Below are 23077 nucleotides of genomic sequence, written 5' to 3' on the forward strand. Positions count from 1 at the left end.
CGCCAGGATGAGCAAACTTACATTTATGAATTAAATCCTGACCCGTCCCTCTTTTTGCTCGTACAGTCCCCAGACCCCCCACCCCCCGCAGCAGTCCCGCACGGCACTGGCTGCGTATAACAGCCACCGTATATTACAGAGTATGTCTGACTCTGAATTACATCATTCATGCAGGGTGGCCATACGTCCTCTTTTACCCCGGACATATACTCTTTTGGGGGGCTGTCTGGGGGGGGGGGTTTATAAAATCCTTCAAATGTCCGGGGTTTTGAGAGTTTGGGTGATATCCTCCCCACTTCTGGACGAAGAAAAAATAAAAAAACTCAGACGATTTTGTGATTTTGCTTGATATTGTTTGATAGCGAAATAAATCATGACTGATAGACATGAAAGAAGACCCTTCACAGCAAATAGATAATTTTAAAATGTAAGAATCGGTTCAGAATTGAATGAGTATGGCTATAGTTAAATAGCGTAAAGTGTCCTCTTTTTGGGAATTCAGAATATAGTCACCCTATATTCAGTCTATATATAAATACAATACATTATTTTAAACATAATCTTTGTCACAGTAATTATAGTAGTCCATGCACTGCATTGAGGCATGCACGGAGAGAAATGAACTATCAGCTTTTGAGACAGTATAAGTGTGCACAATATATTACAATGTATATAATTGTATTATACTTTATATCATACAAAGCAATAAAGCCAGTGGCTTGTTGCGTCTTTTCAGTGAATTTACACTGTGTGTGTGTGTGTGTGTGTGTGTGTGTGTGTGTGTGTGTGTGTGTGTGTGTGTGTGTGTGTGTGTGTGTGTGTGTGTGTGTGTGTGTGTGTGTGTGTCAGATGGGCAACGAGTGATCGGCGGGGGCGAGGGGGGGGCAGCCGGTGTTTTCGGGGCATGGTTTCGGGTTTCAAGCATTGTTTGTGTGGCCACATGTGGAGGAGGACCATGTATACGTCACGGGAGAAGGGAAAAAACAAAAAAAAACGTGTACACGTGATGCGGAAGTCTGCCGCGGAGGAGCTGTGGAGAGTGGTCGAGCCTACACTTGATGTACACTCGCTAAATGCGGAAGTAGAGAGCCTCCTCGGCTCCTCCACTCGACTCCACTCGCCTCCTCCAAGAAGCAACTGAGTAATTGGAATTTAGCACATCCGGTTTGGAGTCGGAGTGACCGAGTGGGAGTGAGCGAGTGGCCGAGATTTTCGGGTTTGGAATCTGGCTTAGAGAGAGAGAGAGTTCCGCCATGCTGCTATGGGCTGTAGTTCCAAACATTGGAACTTCCTCATTGAGACAGACAGAGCATTTCCTCATTCCATTCTTACGATGGGAGTCTATGTTAGTGTCGTCACTCTCACACTATATCACGACAAAGACCCGCCCAACTCTGCCTCAGATTGGCTTACCGTGATATGTGACACTGTACCTTTAACCAATCATCACTCATCATGTGTAAACTAAACCAATCAGAGGCAGAGTAGGGCGGGTCATATGTACTGTAGTGAGGTTAGAGTGAGAGTCTCCTTAAGGTTATGGGACTTTCCAGCCTTTGCGCTCGCACCACAGGCTGCTTAGCCTCTCGTGTGCAGTACAAATAAAACACACACTTTCTCTACTCACCAAAACAAAGAGGGTTTTATAGAGTTGAAAGCCAACTCTACTAAGTGGGAACACTCTGAGCCCCCCACCTCACGTCTAAAATATCTGAGCCCCCCACCTCACGTCTAAAATACACTTTTTGGACAAAATGTGAAATATTTCACCGGAAGGAAAACATTTTTTAGTTAGTTAACAATCTGTCTGTCTCTCTCTCTCTCTCTGTGTGTGTGTGTGTGTGTGTGTGTGTGTGTGTGTGTGTGTGTGTGTGTGTGTGTGTGTGTGTGTGTGTGTGTGTGTGTGTGTGTGTGTGTGTGTGTGTGTGTGTGTGTGTGTGTGTGTGTGTGTGTGTGTGTGTGTGTGTGTGTGTGTGTGTGTGTGTGTGTGTGTGTGTGTGTGTGTGTGCGCGTGTGTGTCGCTGTCACATGCTCTCAGTTGTGTACATGCATCCAGTATTTCCTGTTTTCTGATCTATTTCATTGACTGTAACCCTGACAGGTTAAATAACGACCTAAAGATGAGTGAGTGTGTGCAGAGAGAGGAGGAGGGACCTGACAAACATCACATCCACAGACCAGAGTCTCCAACAGACAGCTGTGTGTCTAAAGACCATCCTCCTGACTTCAGTAATGAACCTGGACCTCCACACACAAAGTATGTGAATCCTCCTATACAATATACACTATAATACTATGCAATATGCACTATAACACTATGACACAACTAGGCATGGAAATGGCAGAGGCATGGAAATGGCAGAAGCATGGAAATGGCAGAGGCATGGAAATGGCAAATCATTTACATTAAACTATGGAATATCTATCTATGTAACAAAACATGGAATATCTATCTATGCAACTTGTATTGTATTGTATTTATAGTACATGTTAGTGGTGATATTATTTAATTCATTTTTGTTCTGTTTTCATGTAACTGCAATACTGTGAGGGGAAACCCAAATATGTCACTCTCTATACTTAATGGGACATAGCAATAAAGAATCTTTATCAATTTGACATTTTCATTCAAATGATAATCGAAAAATAATTTGTATGATTCCAGAAGTGTTCACCACAGACCAGAGTCTCCAACACCCAGCTGTGTGTCTATGAAGAGTGACCGGTCTAAAGGATTGGGTCCTAACTTCAGTAATGAACCTGAACCTCCACACACAAAGTATGTGAATCCTCCTATACAATATACACACTATAACACTATACAATATACACACTATAACACTATACAATATACACACTATAACACTATACAATATACACACTATATAAAAAAGAAAAGAAAAAGACAGAGTCTAATAACAGTGTGTCCTCCCTGTCCAATGTGTATCTATAGATTATAAGTTAGCCTACTATGTGTGCAGTAGAGGGTAGCACGAGGCTGCCCGGAACCGAGAATTGAGTCCCGAATTTTCATACTCCATCCTGATTGGTGAATTCTGAACATTACTGGCCCACAATAACCTACCTGACCTGGCGGATACCTGTGTTCCGAGGAACACTTTTTCTAGTTTCTTTCTGTTTTGGGAGAGTTTGGGAGACGTGTGAACTGTGATAGACGGAACAATACGAGCGTGCGTGCGAGAGACGCCGACTTGATTAATGTTTTGTATTTATGTGTGATTCATTTAGATAAAGGGGTTAAACTTAACCACAACATGTGCGATTTCATTCATCATTTGCAACCCGTGAATTTTAGTCACTGTCAATATCAAATATCTGACCGTTACAAGTTTGTTATAGCGTAATTTGATTGGCTCAGCAACAGATTTGAACCTGAAACACATATGAAGGTGTCATGTGTTTCCAGAGAGGCAACACCACGAAAACACAACGTAAAGAATTTGAAATGACCTTTTCATTGATAATAATTGTATAAATACTGTATGTTTATGATTCCAGAAGTGTTTACCACAGACCAGAGTCTCCAACACCCAGCTCTGTGTCTATGAAGAGTGATCGGTCTAAAGGATTGGGTCCTAACTTCAGTAATGAACCTGGACCTCTACCTCCAGATACAGGGTATGTGAATCCTCCTATACAATATACACACTGTCTATAAAGCTATACAATATACACTCTATACCAGGGTGCACACATTTGTAATGTAAACTGGTAGCCTGGCTCCACCCCCTGAATCCTTTGCCTAGCATTCAGGGTCTGGTGACGCTTTCGAAGGCGGGTGTTCCTCGGTTGAAAATCTGTACGACGAATCGGGATCGGGACAATCCAGTATGAACCAATCACGTTGGTTCATAGTGGAGTCCCACTTTGGCCACGCCCCCATCTCAGAACTCCGCTGCATTGAGAGGGCTTTCAGACTGAATAATGAAGTGAAACGAAATGAAAATTCAGGCTGAGTGTCAGGCTAGTAAACTGGTGCATTTTGCAAAAATATGATGCTAGAACCACCGGAGTTCCTTGATCCACCTCTCAATTTTATCTTTGAACCCCGACGGTGGCGTTTTTATCCATTGTGGCAACTGTAGGTAACTGGTGTGGTTGTCTGTCTGTGAGAATGATCTACCCGGTGTACCCGCACAGTAACGCTACATTGCAATCTAAATTTAACTCTGCGAGGGTACAGATGGAACCAAATGGACCCGTAGTCCCGTTTGCTCTCGGACTAACAAAAACAGCCAAAATGGCACTTTTAAGCCACCCGCTCATATTGAACATAATTTGTAAGTAAATTATTTATGAACAGAGCTAAATAAGTTTGTGTGGCTCAGCTTCTTCAAGGGCTTGTGTGTGTTGTCTTGTTGCTGCTTGACTGGGTTGGTGTTGGAGGCGAAGCTGTGTGTGTGTGTGTTTGAGGAGTCAAGCCAATAGTTTGTTTGGTCGCGACAACCTCATTATTATTATTTTTTGCCGTTTCTTGATTTTAAAAAAGTCACATTTTTTTGGTTACCAATGACCCCAACAGCGCCTTCCCGCGACCCCACTTTGGGTCACGACCCATAGTTTGATAACCACTGCTAACACTTTACAATATATACACACTATCACAATATACAATATACACTATAGCACTATACAATATAAACATATCACTATACAATATAAACACTATATCACTGTACAATATAAACATTATAACACTACTATACAATATTCTGTACACAACACTAAAACACAACAAAGTGATCTCATGTTAAGTTAAGGTGCAAATTTTGCAAATTTAAATTTTAATAGTTGTTTAAACATTTGTATGATTCCAGAAGTGTTCACCACAGACCAGAGTCTCCAACACCCAGCTGTGTGTCTATGAAGAGTGATCGGTCTAAAGGATTGGGTCCTAACTTCAGTAATGAACCTGGACCTCAAGACACAAGGTTTGTGAATCCTTCTATACAATATACACATTATAACACTATACAATATACACACTATAACACTATACAATATACACACTATAACACTATACAATATACACACTATAACACTATAACACTATACAATATACACACTATAACACTATACAATATACACACTATAACACTATACAATATACACACTATACAATATACACACTATAACACTATACAATATACACACTATAACACTATACACACTAGAATACTATACAATATACACACTATATAAAAATAAAATAAAAAGACACAGAGTCTAATAACGTTGTGTCCTCCCTGTTCAATGTTTATCTATAGATTATAAGTTACTCTGTGTGCAGTAGAGGGTAGCACGGGTCCGCCCGGAACCGAGAACCGAGCCGGGACCAAAATATTGACCCTCGGGCATGTGTCGAATTGGTACAAACACTGTTCAGCGATCTGCCATCAGAATAGTCACACCAGGGACCACATCTGGGGGCCCGAAATTCAGCTCTCAGCTTCACCCAGCTGAATGCTGCCCATGGAGGAGGGGCAGTTAGTGGTTAAGTGTGTTGCTCAGGGACACATTGCCAGGGCCGGGAATCGAACCTGGGACCTTCTGCTTCCCAGGTGATCTCTACCCATTCATGACCGCCCCCAAATGATGTACATCGTGTACCATCGTGTTCATGAAAAAGAATAGCTAATACAATGACCATGATAATCACCTGAAGTGTTGGTAGCTCTTCTGTAGGAGCTTTCAGAAGTAGGGACTCAGATGCTGCTGCCAGTCGTAGCCTTCAACCAGCACTGTGCCATCTCCATGTCTTACAAGCTGGGAGATGTTCACTCCCTTCACCTCACACCTTTTAGTCACCACCGTAGCAATGTCTGCCAAGGTTTCCACTCTGCTCTTCCTGAAGACTTGCTTGAAACGTCCAAAGCACCAGTCAGGACCAGACCTGGTTGTGCATAGTCCACATCTGTTTCTCAAACTCCATAGTTGTTGAACAAAATGATGCACATAGCTGATGACTGCATTGCTGCCCTTACCTTATAACATCCCTTCATCGATTAAGTAATTCACTTGCTTCGTTTAACCTTCACAGTGGACACCGAATAGGAAACACTTGAGTGCAGTGAGAAAAAGCGTGCTAACCTGAAGAGGGGAAGAAGGGTAGTGCACCTGAGACAGAAAGAGAGATACAAAACCCCTCCAGGGTTAGTAGTCTAGAGACAGCTGCAATTCCTCACAGGTCTTCTTACTGTCAGCTGTCATCTCCTGGTACAACTCTCGCTCGCTTCGAGCATGTTTAAGATGGTCTATCTGCTCCTGCAGTTTGTCTGATATCTGCTCATAATTTAGATTGATATTTTGGCACAGATGGTACTTGTTTTTGTAGCATTACCAGACAAAGAGTAGTATATTTGAGATGTAGTATTGTATTGATAAGTATTCCAGTCTATTCAAGGTGTGAGAGATAGAGAGAGAGAGAGTGTGTGTGTGTCTGTGTATAAGCCTGGTGAACAGGGTTAGAGTGTGTGAGAGCAGAGGGGCGGGGAGGAGCAGCTGTGCTCAACTTGATCTATACTTCTCCACTCCACGGTGCTTTACCGATGGGATTGCTCCATCGACAACTAGAAATGATATGTAATTTACCTTGATAAATGCCGCCTCGTGCAATACATATATCGCACATGAAATGATACCTCGATGAAGGCACATTTTCTATATATCGTGCAGCCTTAGTGACCAGGGTGTTGGCTTGGTAGGGAAATGGCATGGATCTCTGCATAGTTAGTAATGAATTCAGGACCCCTGTGATGTCCTCAGCAGTGAGGAACTTCTCGTTTGTCCCTGGACCTTTCTTCATCTGGCGTGGCATGGAACCATTCTCCCTGTAATGTTGTAGCAAGGGCTAGGAGTTTTTTTGCTGATCCTGGCCAAAAATACACTAACACTTGGTTTCAAACTAACAGCCGATAATGTTAACTCATTCACTGCCAAGGACGACTTATGAGGAGACATCGTCCAATTGCCAATACTGCCATGGATGACTTATGACGACGCATAGTTTTTTAGTTGGTTTTATGAAAGACTGCGTGAAACCAGTGTGTTTTAGAAAGATAACAGAACGCTGTGTGTGTGTGTGTGTGTGTGTGTGTGTGTGTGTGTGTGTGTGTGTGTGTGTGTGTGCTGCATTGATTTCACGTTTGTGCTAACTGCTAGCCATGTTTACTGTGATATCAACATCCGGTGTAGAGTGGATACAGAAACAGTTTGTGTGCTTATGTACATGTATGTGTGGAAATTAGCGAATACAGTGGCCGAGCTCTAGACCAGATCTAAGCACTGAATAGTAAATAGAAACCAGGCTTTCCACAGGTACTGTACTGTACATCCATGTATTGCTTAAGCCTACTAGCCATTGCAAGAGTACTGTTGTTTACTAACAGAAACACTGTAGCGGTTGTAGAGTACTGTTTTGTTTACTAACAGAAACACTCCAGTGGTTGCCCCCAGAATGATGGTAGGTATTGTTTACCAACAGAAACACTGTGGTGGTTGCCCCCAGGCTGATGGTAGGTGTTATCTCCCAGGGGTTTAGTGTACATTGTGAAACGGGGATAGACTCCTGCACTCTGGCTGATGCCAACAATAAGCCTCTCCAACCTACTACTACAGTGTTACTTGTTAAAGCCATGCAGTCATTTCCGTCTGGGTAAAATCTGGGGCACCAAATAGGTCAGGGCCGGCACTGAATGCATTCATGAATATGAATTATATTATATAAGTCATTTAAGTCTATTGTATATGTAACGGTTGATCTGCGTTGTGTTGTGTGGATGAATGAAGTTCCAGACCCCTCTCTTTGTTGACAGTTTATTCTGGTAAGAATAGACACAATTCTCTGGTCAGAAACCTCTTTTGGTATAACACACGCCTCAGCAGCACGTCCTGGGCAAATCTAATCAAGACTGGCCTATTCTAACAATCAATAAACATACAACACAATACAATACAATGAAAACAATATGTACCTGGTAAGAATAGACACAATTCTCTGGTCAGAAACCTCTTTTGGTATAACACACGCCTCAGCAGCACGTCTACAACAGAATTAACAGCAGTTTGTTGTACACAATATACTGTTTGGTATGTCAAAATGACTAACTGAAAACATGTACAAAGCATCACTACTTCATGTAGGTACATTTAGCATGTTTAGAATGACCAGTATTCATCACAGTATCACAGTAAACTATTATTGAAAATATAGTGTGCTGAGGAACACATCTTACCTTGGGCAAATCTAATCAAGACTGGCACCCCTCTAACATGGACACCTGTGTTACTCAATAAGGTGCCGCCCACTAACCAATAAGAAATGCCCTTACTAAGGAGCAAGTGGAACCCACTAATCTCTGTTACATATAGTCATAATAAATTACTTTCATCTCCACAGAGAGAAAACACCTGGACTGAAGACACTCAGACAAACCAGAAGTGGACAAAGTAAGACAGACTTGTTAATGTTAAAACCTGACATGCATTAATGGCAGAAGCCATACACTAAAACACAAACACATCCAAATAGAAAATAACCATCTTTTAAATCTGAACAAAAACAAATTACCTCATTTTATTCATTTTGGCTGTTTTTATTCATGAATTGCAGATTTTCTAGAGGTTGTTTAATGAATAATGTGCATACACAACTGTAAGGAAGCATAAACCTGAATGTTTAAAATGCATGAACTCTCTTCTCATAGCAGATGTCAATCTGCAGGAGGATTTAAAGGATTATAAGATCAGTTTGAACAGTCTTGATCATGTGACATACGTCACTGAAGTGCCCTCCCTCAGCAGCATCTACACAGAGCTCTACATCACAGTGGGAGAGAGTGAAGGGGTTAATAACCAACATGAGGTCTGGCAGCTTGAGACAGCTTCCAAGATGAAGACCCTCCATGACAAACCAATCAACTGCTGTGACATCTTTAAACCCCTCCTCCTTGGCAGAACGACTCCAATCAGAAGCGTTCTGACCAAGGGCATCGCTGGCATTGGAAAAACATTCTCTGTGTGTAAGTTCACTCTGGACTGGGCAAAGGGTTTGGAAAATCAAGATGTCGTTCTCCTGGTTCCCTTTTCATTCCGGGAGCTGAACTTGGTCAGAGATAAGAAGTACAGTCTTCTCAACCTGATCCATGTTTTCCACCCAGCATTAAAGAAGGTCACAGCAGAGCAGCTCGCTGTCTGGAAAGTTGGCTTCATCTTTGATGGTTTGGATGAAAGCAGGTTTTCAATGAACTTCCGCAACAAGGACATTGTTTCCGATGTCACAGTGACATCATCAGTAGACATGCTGTTGACAAACCTCATCAAAGGGAATCTGCTCCCCTCAGCCCTCCTCTGGATAACTACCAGACCTGCAGCAGCCAATCAGATCCCTCCTGCTTATGTTGACATGGCAACAGAAGTGCAAGGGTTCACAGACCACCAGAAGGAGGAGTTCTTCAGGAAGAGATTCAGTGATGAGAAGCTGGCCAGCACAATCATCTCACACTTGAAGACATCAAAGAGCCTCCACATCATGTGTCACATCCCAGTCTTCTGTTGTATCACTGCTACTGTTCTGGAGGACATGGTGAAGACAGACGAGACAGGAGAGCTGCCCAAGAACCTGACTGGGATGTACGGCCACTTCCTGTTGGTCCAGACAAAGAGGAAGACGCTGAAGTATGAAGAGCCACATGAGGTGAATCAACAGCATTCAAGCTCAGTAAAGGGTGATGGTGACAGGAGGCCGAGTGTGAAAGCAATGAGTCAAAAACCAGGAGCAAATTCTATGCAGGCGAAGATGATGACCTGGTTGAAGAACACGTCACAAAGACTACTTGGAGTGAATGCAACAACTAGCAATCCTCCAATGTCTGACAGGGAAGTTCTTCTGAAGCTGGGCAGGCTGGCGTTTGAACAACTGAAGAAAGGTAACATCATGTTCTACCAAGAAGACCTGGAAGAGTGTGGTCTTGATGTGAAAGACGCCTCACTGTACTCAGGAGTGTGCACAGAGATCTTCAAAAGAGAGAGTGTGAAATTCCAGAAAACGGTCTACAGCTTTGTTCATCTGAGCATCCAGGAGTTTCTGGCTGCAGTCTACCTGTTCCACTGTTTCACAGAGAAGAACAAGAAGGTACTGGAGCCATTCCTGCGGGGCAGTGTCAGTTCCTTGGATGACTTCCTGCAGAGAGCCATGGAAAAAGCCCTAGAGAGTGAGAATGGCCACCTGGACCTCTTTGTCCGCTTCCTTCATGGCCTCTCACGGGAGTCCAACCAGAGGCTGTTAGGAGGTCTGCTGGGTCAGACAGAGAACAGTCCAGAGAGCATCCAGAGAGCCATCAACAACCTGAAGGAGATGACCACTAAAGATCACTCTCCTGAGAGAATAATCAACATCTTCCACTGTTTGATGGAGATGAACAACCACTCAGTACATCAGGAGATCCAAGAGTACCTGAAGTCAGGGGACAGATCAAACACAGAACTGTCTGAGTCCCAGTGTTCAGCTCTGGCCTTCATGCTACAGATGTCAGAGGAGGTTCTGGATGAGTTGGACCTGGACACATACAACACAAACCAGAGCGGGCGACAGAGACTGGTCCCAGCTGTCAGGAACAGCAGAAAGGCTCGGTTAGTATTCATATAGAACATTTACTAGAACAGAGTCAAACTACCTTCAAACCTATAACACTATAACTCATTGGTTAATATAAAAGCTCAAATAATAACTAGGTCTCAAATCTGTCCAGGTCACATATAGTGTATTGTGTGTAGCTATGAGCAAATAAAGGCCAGTCCCCAGTGAAGCAGGATAAAAAACAAGATTGAGGTTTAAAATGCTGCTAGATGGTCACTGTGATTGGCCAGTAGTCACTTTGAGTGGCAGTTGGGGCAAATGCAGTCCCCACAACATCATTTACTATTCTGTGCCTATCGGTACATAACTCGGACGGGTCCCAGGACCATCATGCAATGTCCCATAGAAAGGGGGTGTTTTGATTGATTGATTGAATACTTTATTAATCTAAAATGAGGTACTACAGTCAGACATTTAGGATAAAAGGATAACACAAAAAGTCCTGGGGACTTGTTTCCATTGTGGTCCTATGTCATTCACTGCCATTTTTCTCTTTTCTCCTTTGTACATGATAGTGTTTTGTATTTGTTGACATTTTATTTATTGTGTTATTTTGGGCGGTGAAACCGCCCCTATATGTGAGGTTTGGACATTTGCACCCCCCCAACCCTGCGCTGTGATTGGCCACCAGTGTACCCCCCTAACCCTGCACCGTGATTGGCCAATCACAGTCTATTCAGGACTGTGATTGGCTAGTGAAACATGACACATGTGCATAGCCCTATAAATAGGACTATGCACTTAAAAAAAAAACATTTATGTTTTTTTTTAGTTAGGGGTGTACAATGGTTGGTCCACAATATTACTTTTCTTTAAGTGAACTTCCTTCACTGTGATGACCACTGTGACCACACCGCCCACTTCACACTGGGTGTGATTTTAAATCCTGCGCTGTGATTGGCCACAAATGTACCCCCCTAACCCTGCACCGTGATTGGCCAATCACAGTCTATTCAGGACTGTGATTGGCTAGGGAAACATGACACATGTGCATAGCCCTATAAATAGGACCATAACTTAAAAAAAACAATACATTTGTTTTTTTTAAGTTATGGTTTCTTCCATCACTTCTTCCATCACTTCTTCCATCACTTCTTCCATCACTGTGATGACCACTGTGACCACACCGCCCACTTCACACTGGGTGTGATTTTTTATTCTATGTTGATGAATTGAATGCATAGGACCACAATGGAAACAAGTTCCCAGGACTTTTTTGTGTTAGGACCTTAATGTCTAACTGTACCTTGTTTACATTTCTGACTAATAAATCAATCAATTATTGGTATGACAGAAGCATCACTGAAGTGACAATAATCATGGTAAAGCCATCCTCCAGTGTAATATTGTGATTATACAGTTACCATCAAAATAAAACATATAACATTTATTTATAATGAGCAGCATTTCACTATCAAAATAACAACCTTTCTGCCAGTGGTATCTCTGTTAATCTCGTTGTATTTAAGATATTCAATAGAAATGAAATGTCTTTAATGTCAGATTTAGCTATGTCTGTGAACTTCCCATGAAACTGTAGCTTAGCAGACTCTGTCTGATCAGCACAGCTGATTTCTATATTTTTATTAGTTTCATTTGAGAACACAGAGGTGTGATGTCATGATTATTTGAGCACGGCTTGAGAGCCTATTTCTACCAATCAGGATTTCTACCAATCAGATTGCTTGGTCAGAACTACCTGTTGTATCATTTGTTTCATTAATGTCTTAATGATTTTGCATTTAATGTGTATTTACAGACTTGTTGACTGTGGCCTCGGAGAGTCACACTTTGAAGTTGTTGCTTCAGCTCTCAGCTCTAATCCTTCACATTTAAAACAACTGGAGCTGGGTTACTACGACCTGGGGAAGGGAAAGTCACTGGACCTGCTGTGTGCTGGATTGAAGAGTCCACACTGTTGTCTGGAGATTCTCAGGTCAGATTAATTTACCAGAATGTAAATATGATATGAATACAGTGGTGATATCTTATTTGAAGAGTGTGAAAAAGGTTGACAGCATGGTAACCAACACTGATTAGAATGATGATACAGTACACTGACCACAGTATGTAAAGCCATGCTGAGATATATGGCTTTATTATTATCATGGGCTCGCTGAAGAGTGAGCACACTAAATTTTAATATCTTTCGAAATGTATTCTGTGCACTTTCCGTATCGCCGTCGTCATCTTCGTAACACTCCTGCCTATGAGAGGTGGTGGCTTGGCTCCCGCCGTGTGACCATACTCTCATAATTCCCAAATGAAGTGGCGATGTCCGATGCGGTGTTCCGCTATAGTGTCTTAGTCGCTTTGGATGAAAGCGTCTGCTAAATGACCGTAATGTAATGTCTTTCTCCCGCCCTTCTTGATTTCGATTTCCTCCTGATGGTGGGGGGTGGAGGACCTGTGCGTGCTCTCTGCCCGGTTTGGAGTGTCAGAGATACCGCAAGGCATTCACTACACACCATACCCATTCTAGCATCCATTTCCATCGCACTGTGGCATAGGACCGCCTGGTTGAGTCCGTCGACCAGATGGTTAGTTGAGTAGAGTAGTCGGGCTGACAGGATTCCATGAGTCGCTCTTCGGACCGTCGTGTCGGTGCGCTAGGCCTTCATCTCCCTCCGGGCTGGGGGCTCTGACGTACCGTCGGGTCCGAGCGATGTGGGTGGATGTGCTACGCAGCTGGTGCAGCGGTGTAGCTGTAGGGGAAGCTTAGGAGGAGCCTGTGACCGTAATGTACAGTCACGGTGGCATAGAACGCCATGGTAACAAAGCTGAGGATGACGATCGAGTTCGCGTCTCTTGTTTCTGTTACCTGAACTCGATGTAGATTGTTCTGGATTGGGCCTCCTGGCCCTGTGCCTCGTTCCACTTCGAAGGAGGCCACGGTGGGTGGCATGCCTACTGCGCCGGTGGAATCTATAAGGGCCCTCTGCGTCGTTGATCGCGGTAGTTTGGGAGGCCTTCTCTCGGCTCGTGGGTCTCTCTCCCCCCATAGCATTATCGCTCTTGGCCTTATGGCGTCAGGGAGGATGAGGAGGCACCGCTGCAAAGTCTGGCGTTGATGTCGGAACGGGCCTCGCCCAGCTTGGCTTGACAGCCAGGCTGTTGGTCCTGTGTACGGGACTAATTGCACGGACTCCTCTTGTGGTAACTTCGGGCGCCTGGGGTTTTTCACGTGTTGTGTTGCCACCGGTGGCCACGTAGTTGGACATTGTGGACCGGGGTGGCTGTGCTCCACGTCTGTCTGCGGTGGGGCGCCAGTTGCCTTGGGGGGACCTCCCACGGTTGCGGGGATTATTGTAGGACTTCCCCCCCCTGTATCCACCGAATGTGTCGGGGAAACGGTTGTTCCAGCCGAAGTTGGCGGCGTCACGGGATGTCTGTGAGTCTGCTATCGTCGGTCCCCTGTAGGTGAATTTGTATTCTTGGCGGATGGCGCACTTCGTAACGAAGGAGGACAGGTCGTCGAAGGTGACTTTCACATGTTTAAAATGTATGTCTGCCACGAGCGTGAACCACGACTCCTGTGCGTCGTGGGGTAGCCTCTTGACGATGCCCGACAGGTTGGCGTAGCCAGCTCTGAGCGTGCTGCACGTGCCGGCCTTCATCCTCTCATCCGCTCCGCAGGAACCCGGCGAAGCGCGCGTAGTCCTCGGCTGTTCTCAACTCGGGCCAGTTGAGGGCCTTGCTGTGAAGCGCCTCGAAGACGTTCTCGATGTCTCCGTAGGTCTCGTCGAGTTTCTTGATAGCGGCAGTGAGTGCCGTCTTGGGGCTTGAGTCGAACCGGCAGTCTTCGACTAGCTGGTGGGGTCTCCCCTCCGTGAGGGAGGACAGGAGGTCGAATTTCTCGTTGTCGTCCATGTGTTCGGAGCAGGCCTCCACACTGGATAAGAAGTGGAGATAGACGAGATAGTCCCCGTCGAAGGGTGGGATGGTGGAGGTGGGAAGGCGTCTCGCCTGCTGCAGTCGCGATGTCAAGAGCTGCAGCACCTCCATCGTCTGTTGGTGGTACTGAAGCAGTTGTCGTTGCAAGTCGGCGTCCAAGAGGGACGGCTCCGGGTCCGAGTCGCGGGCGGCGGTGGTGGACGGCTCCGGATCCGAGCTGTGGGTGGCGGTGGTGGATGGTGTGTGTGTGCGCGCCATGCGAAGCATGGCGTCAGCGGCCTTGAAGTGGGCATGGCCATGGAGGTCATAGATGTCAGCATCGTGGTACGTTCGCCGTCTGGCGTACTCAGACACGAAGTCAGCTAAGTTGGCAAAGGCTATGGTGTGCCCCCTGTCTTCGATATCGTTCTTATAACGGCGCCAGTCGATAGTGGCTACGGCAAAAGGTAGCTTCATAACGATGCTCCGCATGAGGTTGTCGCGGGTGGCACTATCATGCCTGCCGGCGTCCATCTCCCTGCTGGCGCTCCGGAGGAACCTTGCGAAGTCGTCATATTCCTTGGCTGGGGTCTCGGGGATGGTGAGGGGCTGCCAGCCAAGGGCTCGCCTGAAGGGCTCCTGGCCCCTGGCTACGAAAAAGTGAGTCCCAAGGTTCGTGTAGGTTTGTCCGGGATATCTCCTAGCGAGTGGCATCTGTTGGATGGTCGCAGCGGACGTAGCGCAAAAGGCAAATTGAGTCTAAATCCGTCCTAAGGTTGAGGGTCGGCTATCCAGGTATGCTATCCTGGCTATACATGAGTCAGATGCACTCGCAATCGATCTCGGGGGCTAGGCGAAAGGCTCCTCTCTTGCTATGAGGAGGATCGTAAAGGACCAAATGTAACAGAGCTTTCTGCTACTACTTCTAAAGGACTGTATATCTTAATGGGCTGGCTACTTCTATCGATCGCCGCAAGTGTTTGACGGCGGACCCGGATTAAGAGATCCTTAATCACGCAACTTAGATATGGTGAAGAGGCCCTGGTATTTATCTAGGTATTAATATTATTACTATTGCCATATCTTCCGAACGCCTTCCATCTGACAGCGTTGTAGTATTATGAGTAGGATATGATGTCATGCGGTCGTAAGACTACGTCACGCTGGCGTTGTGTCCATATACGGACGTGGTACCGTATCGCCGTCGTCATCTTCGTAACAATATGTATGAAATACTTCCATACAAACTAACTTTGAGCCTGTTTAGCAGGAGCGTCACCTGCTGCTGTGTTCGCTACCATGTTTGTTTATGTATAGTACAACGGATGTTGGGTAGGCAGTGTGTGGGTGACTGGGTAATAATGTTACGTTTATAATATTTGTAAATGTTAAAAATAAATTGGTGACATATATCGCTCCGTTGCTCAGTTGATTAGAAACGTCTCTCAAAGTCACTCTTTTAGCGCGATGAATGCAAACAAAGCTGATTCTGACGGTATATAACGTCACAAAACCCTGTACAAAGACTGTTTTTAAGAAAAATTTAAACTTTCTGTTTATTTTACTATTTGAGGATCCACATCCGCAGATCCAGTCTTATTTATTCCTTCCTCCAGTGAGAATGACTAAATCAACAGGAAGTTTACCTTTTTCTTTAAGATCAAGTAAAGATTATTTAGTTCATGTTACTCCTTCCTGTTAGAGTTCAGCTCTTGTATCTCTACTCCAAACCCTGACAGTTAGACCAGGTCCTTTAATAGATGGTTAGTTTTTCTAGACAGTAATAATGTAATATCTGATGTTTGATTCTTCATTTAGACTGATTCACTGCTGGTTGTCAGAGAGATCCTGTGAAGTTCTGGCCTCAGTTCTACGTTCTAATCCATCCCTCCATCTCAAAGAACTAGACCTGTGTTTCAACGTCCTGAATGACTCAGCGCTGCAGCTGTTCTCTGGACTGAAGACTCTCCAGTGAGTAGAATGAACTGTGTTCATGTTGCTTAGTTCACTGTTTCTATTAGAATGTTTCAATGGTTGGTAGGCAGGCTGGGGGTGAATATGAGTAAAATGAATGTGCAATACATCACCTATATGCAAATGAATCATACTATTATTATTATTATTATTATTATTATTATTATTATTATTATTATTACCCTTATTATTATTATTATTATTATTATTATTATTATCATTTTATCAAAACAATACTTCACCTCTGAGCTCTGATTTACGAGTCAATTTTAACTTTTAATTTGTATTAAATTCCCCCCCAACATTCCTTCCATGTTCCTTCATCACTCAGTGAAGTCAGTGAAGTAAATATAAAAATATAAACAGTTTTGTCCCTTTTGTTTTACAACATGAAAAGCAATCAAATGTAACATAATATGTTTAGGTATCACTAATTTTAATGTAACTACATTACAAGCAGTGTTGGGTAACGTTAATTTGAAAAGTAACTTGTTAAATTACAGGATTACTGCTGTTAAAAAAAGTATTCTGTTACGTTACAGTATTACTTTTGTTAGATTACTTTTGCGTTACTGAAGATTAAAACCTATTTGTAAGGAATGATATATCCTACTTAATATCCCCTCATTACGAGTAAGTTTGGTAAACATAAAATCAAGAGAGCAGCCTATCAGAGTGGCCACAGTGTGGAGCTGTGCTGAGCTTCACCAAACATACTGACATAATTTACATTGATGTTCTTCCTTCTCTTTTCAACAACAAATCCAACAATCATGTGAATACTTCTACGACCGTACTAAAGGATAACCTCTCTGTCTTCTCTCAATCTCTGTCATGTCAACAGGTGTGACAAATTAATGTAATACAAAACCAAACCAGTCAGTCAGTCAGTCGTGTGACACTGTCACACCAACAGTGGTGACCTATTGATTACGCAATCAACACAGGTTGCTGGCTGTTGGCAAGGCACGTGATCACCGATTTGTCTGTAACATCCGTGCAACTCTCTGTTGACAGAGACGCGATCATTCATTTACCAGGAAATAACGCAAATGTGTCGGATGGATTTTCCTTTTCCTTTGTGGCAACAGAAGGAACAGGAAAATATAGGTCTGAAATAATCTAAGTAATGCCATTGTTTAGGACCCTTTTTAAGTTATATTAATATAACTTAACTCAAACTTTGATGTTCATGTTGTACTTCCTACAGAGTGAAACATGGAGGAGAAGACTGGATTAAACCTCAACTCCTTACAAGATGTGAGTATATGTCTGTCTGTCTGTCTGTCTGTCTGTCTGTCTGTCTGTCTGTCTGTCTGTCTGTCATTATGTCTGTCATTATGTCTGTCTGTCTGTCTGTCTGTCTGTCTGTCTGTCTGTCTGTCTGTCATTATGTCTGTCTGTCTGTCTGTCTGTCTGTCTGTCTGTCTGTCTGTCTGTCTGTCTGTCTGTCAGTCATTTTATACTGGCTCCTCTCTCCCTGGATGTTGTCCTGAAAACTCTTCAGTAGCTTCCACTGAATTCATATTCATCATTTCATACGGGCTCATGCTCTCTCTCAATACAAACAGCGGCTAGACAGAAGGGCCGCACAGCAGCCCGCACCTCTAGTCTGTTCCAACCCAGGCTAGGGGTCAACTAGGTGCAACATAAACCATGGACTCCCTCCTTCCCCAAACAGTCAGGACACACAGGTTTAAAATACCAAGAGATTGAAGATAACATCATGTACCATTACCTCAGGGTGGGACTATGAAGCAACAAAACAAAACCTATTCTTACCTAACATAAAGGAAACCAAAAATACAAATATATAAATATAACCTAATGTCTGTCTGTCTGTCTGTCTGTCTGTCTGTCTGTCTGTCTGTCTTGTAGATCGGCTATAATTCAAACATATCAGAAATAGCTGATCTACAAAGCTCTCAATGTGTCGCATCACAATGCATTGCCAGCTTGTAGATTGGATGTGTTTCAAAATAACGAAAATAGTAGATCTACAAGTTGAAAACTAGTAGAATAGTTATTCACTGTGAGCTTTAGATCGTCTTCATGGCAAAAACATGTTGCATCATAACGTGTTGTGAGCTTGTAGATCATCTTGTAGATAAGCTTTATTTAAAATAAAAACAGAAGATCTAAAAGCTCACAACACCCCACATTGTGAGCTTGTAGATCCACTTGAGGCGTTGTGAGCTTGTAGATCATCTTGCAGATAAGCTTTATTTAAAATAAAAATAGCAGATCTACAAGCTCGTAGATCATTGGTAACCAAGCGGTGGACATGTGGATCTTCAAAGCCATCACAGTCGATCACAAACAGGTTCAATCAATTGAACAGAATATCTAAATGTGAATATTAATTGATGAGAAAGTCAATATTGTGCTTTGAAGATAAGATATCTGTAATAACAATGTATTTAATGTCCCTGTGTGTTTTCATTTGTTTTTAAAAAGTAACCTAAAAAGTGTCAACTTTATAATATTTTCCCCCAAAATTGCCATTTTGTTTATTCATATTTAGACTACTAGCCTTTGTGTGGATGTATGCAAACTAAATAGATTGAGCCTGTCAGAAATTGCAAAAGTAAATGATGTCTTACTCATAGTGTTCTTTTTACATATAGTAGTGGTAGATCTCAGCTTATACATCGGAATAAAAAGTACTCATGTGCTTGAAAAGGTTGGTTACCACTGTTGTAGATCATCTTGTTTTTCTAATTGTCTGGTTCTGGTCTTAATGTGTTTAAACAGTGCATGTTATTCTTGTGTGACCCTCAACACAGGATTTGATCATTCAGGCTCAAATTATTAGTATTTCCACCAATAATAATGATAGTAAGAGCAGATATCTGCACATACACACAACCTTCACTGGAGCAGTGGAACCTCTACAAGCAGATCTACAAGCTCACAACGCCTCACCATGTGAAGCCTTGTGAGCTTGTAGATCTGCTTGTATATTTTATTTAAAAAGAAAATAACAGATCTACAGTACAAGCTCACAACGCCTCACGATGTGAGGAGTTGTGAGCTTGTAGATCATCTTTATTTAAAAGAAAAATAGCAGATCTACAAGCTTTTAGATCTTCTTATAGATACGCTTTATTTATAAGAAAAATTGCAGATCTACAAGCATTTAGATCAACGTGTCGATAAGCTTTATTTAAAATTAAAAAATGCAGATCTACAAGCTCACAATACCTCGCATCGTGAGCTTGTAGATGATCTTGCAGATAAGATGTATTTAAAATAAAAGTAGATCTACAAGCTCATAATGTCTCACACGTCTCTATTTGATGTGTGGGCTGACTGTGTTGAACGTGACTTGATGTCGTCCTAAATAATGCCTGATTTTATACTTAAATGTGTGACGAAAATATCAGATCTACAAGCATTCACAGCTCTGTGACCAGTGTGTTTGTAACACTGTATCTAAACACATATTAGTCCTGTCTCTGCAAACATACTCCTTATAAAGAACAGCTCTGTGACCAGTGTGTTTGTAACACTGTAGCTAAAAAAAAGGTGCTCAAACTTTTCCATGTCAAGGACCCCCAAAATGATATGTATTTGGCCGCGGACCCCCATCTCAAAATATTTTGTTCCAGGGACCCCCAAAAGCAAAGATTCAAGTTAAAAATGTGCGCTTTAAAACAATATATATTCAAAGATTTGCACACATTTTCAAGATTTTTCAAAAATAGCAGATCTGCAAGCTCGTAGCGCGGCACCGAGTGCTATGAGCTTGTAGATCTGCTATTTTTGAATAGCCCAAAGTGTGAAATAATGTTTTTTAGCTCAGATCAAAAAGTGACACAGATGTGTTCCAGGTCTCAATGGGGGGGGGGGGGGGGGGGGTCTCTCAGTGAATGATGTTTAATGTTTATTGTGTTTTTTTTCTCATCAGATTTCTCTCATCTCACACTGAACACAAACACAGCATCCAGCCTCCTCTCTCTGTCTGAGAACAACATGGTGGTGACACGGGGGAGGACAGGTCCTCCTCATCCTGATCATCCTGACAGGTTTGATTACTGGCCACAGGTTCTGTGTACAGAGGGTCTGACTGGACCCTGTTACTGGGAGGTAGAGTGGAATGGAGTGGTTTCTATAGCAGTGACTTATGGAGGAATCAGTAGGAAAGGACGTGGTGGTGACTGTGGGCTTGGATACAATGATAAGTCCTGGAGTCTGTACTGTGATGATTACAGTTACATTGTCAGACACAATAGTAAGGAGACTGTCCTCCCTGTCAGTCCCTCTGGGCGCTCCAAAAGAGTAGCAGTGTATCTGGACTGTCCGTTAGGGAATCTGTCCTTTTATGAGGTCTGCTCAGACTCACTGACTCACCTGTACACCTTCACCTTCCACAACACATTCTCTGAACCGCTCTATGCTGGGTTCAGGGTAGCCCCCCCCTCCCCCTCCTCAGTACGTCTGTGTGAGAAGAGATAGAGTCTCTTTGTGAGGAGGACATCAGGTCTCCATGGTTACTCCACATGTTTGAGTGAGTCCAGGTTGTCATGGTTACCATGGATACTTTGACACCATGCTAAGTCTGACATCATAGAACTCCATATTTGGGCACGACTGACTCATGGTGACATCATAGTGACGTCATCATAAATAAAACAAGCAGACAGGTATAGAAGCAGCACACTGACATAAGAGAGGGTTTGTGTTGTTAAAAATGTTCACAATTATAACACGTTTCTTCATATTTATTTAGCCCTTTAAGGGAACGCGTCTGTGTCATCTTAGATTTCTTTGGCTATTCAAAAATAGCAGATATACAAGTTCATAGCGCGGCACCGAGTGCCGCGCTATGAGCTGGTAGATCTGCTATTTCTGAAAAATTGAAAAATCGTGAAAATTTGGGCAAATCTTATATATATTTTTAAGCAAACATTTTTAACTCAAATCTTTGCTTCTGGGGGGTCCCTGAAACAACATATTTTGAGATGGGGGTCTGTGGCCAAATACATATAATTGTATTGACATGAAAAAGTTTGAGAACCACTGATATTATAGAAACATACGTTTTTCAGAAAAGTGTTTTAGAAGATATTTGTAGAATCCCCCAGAAGCAAAGATTTGAGTTACAAATGCTCGCTTTAAATACATATATTTATTCAAAGATTTGCACACATGTTCACGATTTTTCAAAAACAGCAGATCTACAAGCTCATAGCGCGGCACTCGGTGCCACGCTATGAGCTTGTAGATCTGCTGTTTTTGAATAGCCAAAGAAATCTGAAATGACACGGATGCGTTCCCGGTCTTAAAGGGTTAATCTTAATAGCCGATCTACAAGCTCACAACGCACCGCCATGCGACGCGTTGTGAGCTTGTAGATCTGCTATTTTGGAATAGTGACGTATAAAATGGTCAAAGTGGTTGAAGTGATTTTTATGTTTTATATTCAATAATTTTGCTTAGGACCCCCGGGGGTCCCTGGACCTTACTTTGAGACTGTGTGTGTGTGTGTGTGTGTGTGTGTGTGTGTGTGTGTGTGTGTGTGTGTGTGTGTGTGCGCGCGCGCGTGCGTGTGTGTAAACTCTGCCAGTGTTTCTCAAAGTGGGGTCCAGGGACCCCCAGGGGTCCTTGAGGGGGTTCCAGGGGGTCCCCAGCTAAATGTTTTAATATAGCATCAAAATCAGTTTAAACACTTTAACCTCTATTTATACATCAGATATTTGAAAAAAGCTGATCTACAAGTTCACAACGCGCTGCCATGTGCCGCGTTGTGGTTGCTTACAGATCTTGTAGATCTCCTGTTGTCATAAAAAATCATGGAAGAAATGTGAAAAATGTGGAATATTCTTTAAACAAATGTTCAAAGTCTTGTATAGGGGTCCCTGGTCAAAACTATGATCAGATGGGGGTCCTTGACAGGAAGAAGTTAACCCTATGAAATCAACATGTGTGTAAATGAGACCCCCTCAAAATCAGTCATCTCCACAGCTTTAGATCAGATATTAGATTAGATTAGATTAGATTAGATTAGATTAGATTATAGAATAGATTAGATTAGTTCAGATCAGATCAGATTAATTTAAATCAGACATGCAGCGCTGCTCAAACCTCCACTCCACACATTTATAAATATGTATCATAAATACTGTCCATCAACACTGATGATGATGGTGATGGTGATGGTGATGGTGATGAAGATGATGATGATGATGTAATCACAGTATCATACTTGTGTCTCTTATGTAAACACATCTACTCTATTATTTGACATGTGATTGTTTTATATTTGACACAATAGACAGAGGAACAGTGTATATTTGATCATGTAATTATCACAGTATGGTTGTTTTTTGTATATAAACCTTTATACTGAACCACTTAAACCCTGTTGACTTTACTGCCTGGGGTCATTGTGAGCTTGTAGATCTGCTGTTTTCAGCTTATTGTGATCTATGATGACAACAGCAGAATAGTGACTCTAGGGGTCCTCTCCTACTGCTGTGAGCATGTTGTTGGTCGACTAGACTTCATGTCATTTACTCTCATGCAGTGGTGGAAAAAAGTACTAAAGTTTTTGTTTGTACTTAAGTAAAA

At 42.8% G+C, this 23077-nt stretch overlaps 2 protein-coding genes across 6 annotated transcripts in view; both read left to right on the plus strand.

Moving 5' to 3' along the window:
- Positions 1–21671, plus strand: part of LOC308079307 (protein NLRC3-like) — a 23195-nt gene extending 1524 nt beyond the window's left edge. Inside the window, exons 2-11 of one of the 3 annotated variants that reach the window (XM_080420732.1) lie at positions 2102–2257; positions 2666–2779; positions 3520–3639; positions 4839–4952; positions 8420–8469; positions 8727–10650; positions 12417–12593; positions 16349–16501; positions 17715–17764; positions 20415–21671. In XM_080420732.1, coding sequence (XP_080276858.1) covers positions 2121–2257; positions 2666–2779; positions 3520–3639; positions 4839–4952; positions 8420–8469; positions 8727–10650; positions 12417–12593; positions 16349–16501; positions 17715–17764; positions 20415–20962 — 3387 coding nt within the window. In that variant the 5' untranslated portion in view covers positions 2102–2120 and the 3' untranslated portion in view covers positions 20963–21671. The remainder of the gene's footprint in view (positions 1–2101; positions 2258–2665; positions 2780–3519; positions 3640–4838; positions 4953–8419; positions 8470–8726; positions 10651–12416; positions 12594–16348; positions 16502–17714; positions 17765–20414) is intronic. The other 2 variants (XM_080420733.1, XM_080420734.1) reach the window with 2 other exon arrangements.
- Positions 1–23077, plus strand: part of LOC308079306 (NACHT, LRR and PYD domains-containing protein 3-like) — a 201639-nt gene that overhangs the window by 53188 nt on the left and 125374 nt on the right. The window lies entirely within an intron of this gene.

This window comes from Gymnoscopelus braueri, assembly GCF_963280865.1.
Source record: "Gymnoscopelus braueri genome assembly, chromosome: 23".
NCBI lineage: Eukaryota > Metazoa > Chordata > Actinopteri > Myctophiformes > Myctophidae > Gymnoscopelus > Gymnoscopelus braueri.